The sequence below is a fragment of the Micropterus dolomieu genome, linkage group LG11, assembly GCF_021292245.1.
Source record: "Micropterus dolomieu isolate WLL.071019.BEF.003 ecotype Adirondacks linkage group LG11, ASM2129224v1, whole genome shotgun sequence".
Classification (NCBI taxonomy): domain Eukaryota; kingdom Metazoa; phylum Chordata; class Actinopteri; order Centrarchiformes; family Centrarchidae; genus Micropterus; species Micropterus dolomieu.
In genome coordinates this window covers 20,283,338-20,288,145 of record NC_060160.1, presented here as the reverse complement: position 1 = coordinate 20,288,145, position 4,808 = coordinate 20,283,338, and the positions used below count along the sequence as shown (strand labels likewise).

Sequence of the window (4,808 nt, the reverse complement as noted above, 5' to 3'; positions counted from 1 at the left end):
TGTGTGTGTGTGTGTGTGTGTGTGTGTGTGTGTGTACGAGTATGTATGTATCTATACACTGAAAGTGTTGTGTTGATATCCTGTTCTACACATGATCAGTGTTTACTAATGGGAGATGGTGGGTGGCAAAAAAGACCCCACGGTGAACAACAGGTGCCACAGTGAAACTCACACAGTACCGGTATGGCATTTGCAAATCACCGCCCATTCTGGGATTGTTTATTGGTCACAGACTTTGACAGATGCCCTCTTCTACCTGATACAGGAAAGGCCTTCCGACCATATGTGAAAACTGGTGTCACAGTCAGTTTGATAAAAGCAGTACAATGCTACTGGCAGTCCATTCTTAATTTTTTTTTTTTATGTAGTGACTGAGATTTAATGTACATCTTTTGGCTCCTGTTGATGTATTTTTCAGTTAGTAAGCAGGATGTCAAAAAAATAAGAGGTTGTTGCCGCCTTGGAGTGCTTTCAAGTTTGCTCTTTATCTTTTTGAATTCTCTATTGGGAGAATTGGTTTATTGTGTCAATTACAACATTACATCAGGCTCATGTGTAGTATTAGTGTAATTTGTCACAAATATATTGATATTTTAGTCCAGTTTGAATAATTTCAGTCAACTTGTTATCACATTGAAAATGTCGGGGCAATGAATGTTTGTCTTGCTTTTTGGCAGTGCGATAGCATTTGATGTTGGTGCTGTGTGTATGTGCGTCTGCTACACAGTTACACCCACTTGCCAAGTGGTTCACAGAGGCCATAAAACTCCAAAGCGTTTCATCCTGCGCAGGCTTTTGAAAAGCACTCACACAATCCTCCCTTGTGCCCTGCCCCCTCGCTCAATTCAAGATAACGTGACACTCCATCTCCTTTACTGGTAACTCTACCTTTAATGAAAAACACACACACACACACACACACACACACACACACACACACACACACACACACTAGCTGCCATTGATCAAGGCCCAATAAATGTTTTATAAGCCCCACTGTAAGGACACCCCTCTTTTATTCAGAAGGTGTCAGTGGTTGAATCCAGGGGGAGAGATTGCTGTGGCCCCTGAGTTCAATGGGCGAGTAGTACATTTTCTCTGTAGCGCACAATTTACCCCTATTCTCCATCACTTGTACCATTAAAGTGGTAGGACTCTTTCTCTGATGCAAGCTAACACACTTTGTTCCAATTCAACAGTAATGCAGACCGGACCCTGGAGTGACCTGGAATTTCTAAACTCTCTGAAGGCTGACTTCTAGAATCAGGCATAGGATAAGGGGGGAGAAAACGTTTGAATTAAAGTGAAAACAGCCCAGAGGAGAGGATAGGCCCTTAATTCATCATTTAGCGTATGCAGATTCAATTGTCCCACCATTTCTTTCCAGACTGTTTACCCATATCTAGTCTGTCTGGTTGATATTGTGTGGGTTTATAGCAACCAGGCTAAAAAAAACACACAGTGTAAGCCTCAGCAAGTCTTATTGTAAGCTGAACCACAAATTCCCCTTGTGCCCTGTCGTCTTCTGGAGAGGGGCAAGTCTTTGTTTTTATCTGATGACATTAAGTGACTGGCCCAGTATTTGTGTTTGGCTTGTGTTTGTGCTGTTGTGGGTTCAGGCCAGTGCTCAGTCTCTTTAAGGCTTGTGCAGACTACACGACTTTCAGCGTTGGCTACACTACACAACTTGCCATCTTGTGTCGGCAGTCTTGAAGTCGCTGTGGCATTCACACTACGTGACTGATCGGTGACAGGGGGTCACACACTACACGAGCTGACCCCGGCTCTGACACTTGACGCTGGTCTCCAAACCACATTTTGTCAAGAAAACACACGTGAAATTTGAAACAGGAATTGACGTGAACCTACACACGAAACAGCTGTTGTTTGTTATTATAAATATAGAAATTCTAAAGACAAAGAACATGGGTAACAGGGATTGTCTGAGCTACAGAGAGAGCTGGAGGGGAGTAAGAAGTGTTTTGCGGTGAAAAGGTAGCTGCCTGCTCTGCCAGCTGCCTGCTCTCCTTGGCTGGACGTGGATGTCGCGTTGGCCGACTCTTCCAGATATTTGGCATGTTAGATATCTGGCAGACGTCAGCATTGTGTCAGAAATGTGTCGGGGAGCCGTTTTGATGCGTCGTTGAGTAGTTCACACATAACGACTGCCGACCGCCGATCAACCAATGATTTACCCCCGATCACAGCCTGATGCTTGCCGAGCTCGCCGAGCGGCAAATCGGGCTAAAAATCATGTAGTGTGAACTAGGCTTAAGTCTTCCAATGTGAAGTGGATTCCCTTGCAGACAGCTGGCTAGTCAGGGGTTAAAATTCTCTGAAATCTTTCCTCAGAATTAGCATGTCAGGGAATGAGAAAAATCTAATGAACCTAACTGGACTTGACGTGTGTGGAGGCTAATGGTTAACAAGTCATGATGGAATTTCCCTTTGATTCAGTGGACATGACTTGAGCTCTCAGATATTTTCTCAAGGATTGAAAAAGCTTTCATAAGTGAACTTTGATGCCATAATGGAATTTTAATGGTCTTGAAGGGAGTCTGTTGTAGGTAATGTGAGCCCGAGGGCTACACAATGCAGCATATTCTGATGTGTCGTGTTCTGTTGATAGCAATTTCTACAATAAATGGATCTTAAAATGCAGGAATACCAGAATTTCAAGAAATCATAAAGCAAGTTACTTGGCTCCTGCTCTTTATTTGTTTATCTTTGTTAGCACTGTGCAGAAGTCTGGTCAAGCTGTGCATTATTTGATTCAACAAAAAAAATTCTACTAGAAGTGAACACCAGCTTTTATCAAATAATGATCATTCCAGGTTAGCTGAAAAACCTCTGAACATAGTGTGTCCACAGCTGCTTCACAGGGAAAGCCTTCTGTCCTGGAGGTCTGATGAAATAAAATGTCACAAACAAAAAATTACAACATAGTGAATACATATAATGAAATAGTGTCAATAAACACTAAGTATTTATAATAATATAATATGTATTTCTCTGTAATAGGGCTGTACCGAATCAACCTGAGTCTGTTCTCTGAGGTTTTTGAAGGAAGCTTTGAATGTCATCGCCCCAAATAACAATCCTCGCTCAATCCTCAATTTGAATAAAGTGATTTTATTAAATCAGCTTTATTTAATAAATATATCTTGTCAGAAATCTAAACATTTACTACTCTAAACATTAAATATTCTTAAGTAAATAAGCAACAAAGTTTGAAAAAAGATCTTTAAGCATTATTATTATGAAGAGCGTAACAGTGATGAATATTTTTCCAATTTACTTTTTGAAAATAAATCAGATAATAGATTTATATCCGCATTTGTTTTCAGGTTATATGCGTATAACATGATGAGGCTGTATGTGGGGTGTGTACTATATACACACTCTGATGCTACTCTTCTTACCCTAAGCATAGTCTCTGCAACACATGCACAGACTGAGTGTGACAGAGGCGTGAAGATATGAGGTGCCATTCACAAAAAGGGCTCAGTGGCCACAGAACACACCCAGTGGCTCTTCACTACATGCCCTACATTTTTTATGGATGCAGTTGTCTGCTGTTGAGTTATGTTCTTGAAAAAGTAAAGCTTTATTTTGTGACTTGAATGTCAAACTGAAAACGAATCTGCCAAATCCCGACTTGTACTGAAGAAGTGTGTGTGTGTGTGTGTGTGTGTGTGTGTGTGTGTGGTACGGTCAGAGTGAGTGAGTGTGTCTTCCAGCTGACAGGTCTTTCAGAAAAGCAGGGCACAGGGCCATGTATCTGCAGCTGCCCTCTAACTGTGCACTCTTTGATGGGGAGAAAGATGGTGTTTACTTCGACACCCACAGCTCGACACACACACAAAGACTTGTTCTTAACTATGTTGTCTCATCACTACTTGAAGATCCACTAAGGGACACATTGCGTGCATAGGGAGGGCACGTTTGTGAGTTTGTTTATGGCAATGTGCTCCATATAACTCATTCTATATTTGTGTGAGTTACACCCTTGTATGTTCAATGACCAGAGCAGTTGGTAGTGTAACGGACAATCATTTGTTATTGGTGCTCCAAATAGCAGCAAGGGGACGCCCCTGACGTTTCTTGAAACGCCCACACCCACGTACACACACATCCATACACTCACAAATATAACCGTCCATTGTTCAAGCCCAACAGACTTGGGTCTCAACCGTTACTCTGTTTGTGGTGTGTTTGTCTAGCAAAGATAGCAGTCACACCTGTTCCTTATCTCCTCCATGCACACACTCACACAATATTAGGAAACATGCTAATAAAAAATACAGGTACAGTAGTTCAGCTTAAGTGGACACTATTTTTGGTTTTGCACTGGGGCAGAACGCTCTTGCAAATGACAGTTGAACTCAACCTTTCTAAGACTGGTGTGTAGTTATAATGTTTGCCTATTTTCATCTTGTGCGCCCAGGTTTGGATGACAGCCTGCAGCAGTATGTAAGCAACTTTGAGCGGGAGAAGATCAGCGGGGAGCAGCTACTGAAGATCACACATCAAGACCTCGAGGAGCTTGGCGTGGCCAGGATCGGGCACCAGGAACTGGTGCTGGAGGCTGTCGATCTACTCTGCGCTCTGGTCAGTAGATCTCTGCTGCGAGTGCGTGTAACTATGGTGATGTGTATCAAAATACAGTAGCAGGGATATTTCAGGTAAAAGCATAATTGTGGGATGTGACTGTATCTTTTAAGAAGGATGTGTAACAAAGCAGGGGCTCATACTTTTAGGCAATGAAACCCCCCCCCCCCCCCCCCCCCCCCCCCCCCCCCCCCCCC

General features: G+C 42.7%; 1 protein-coding gene across 1 annotated transcript in view; it reads left to right on the top strand.

Annotated features, from left to right (window-relative positions):
* Positions 1-4,808, top strand: part of LOC123979107 (connector enhancer of kinase suppressor of ras 3-like) — a 43,362-nt gene that overhangs the window by 17,730 nt on the left and 20,824 nt on the right. Inside the window, exon 2 of the mRNA XM_046062868.1 lies at positions 4,448-4,611. Within this exon, the coding sequence (XP_045918824.1) occupies positions 4,448-4,611 (164 nt within the window). The remainder of the gene's footprint in view (positions 1-4,447; positions 4,612-4,808) is intronic.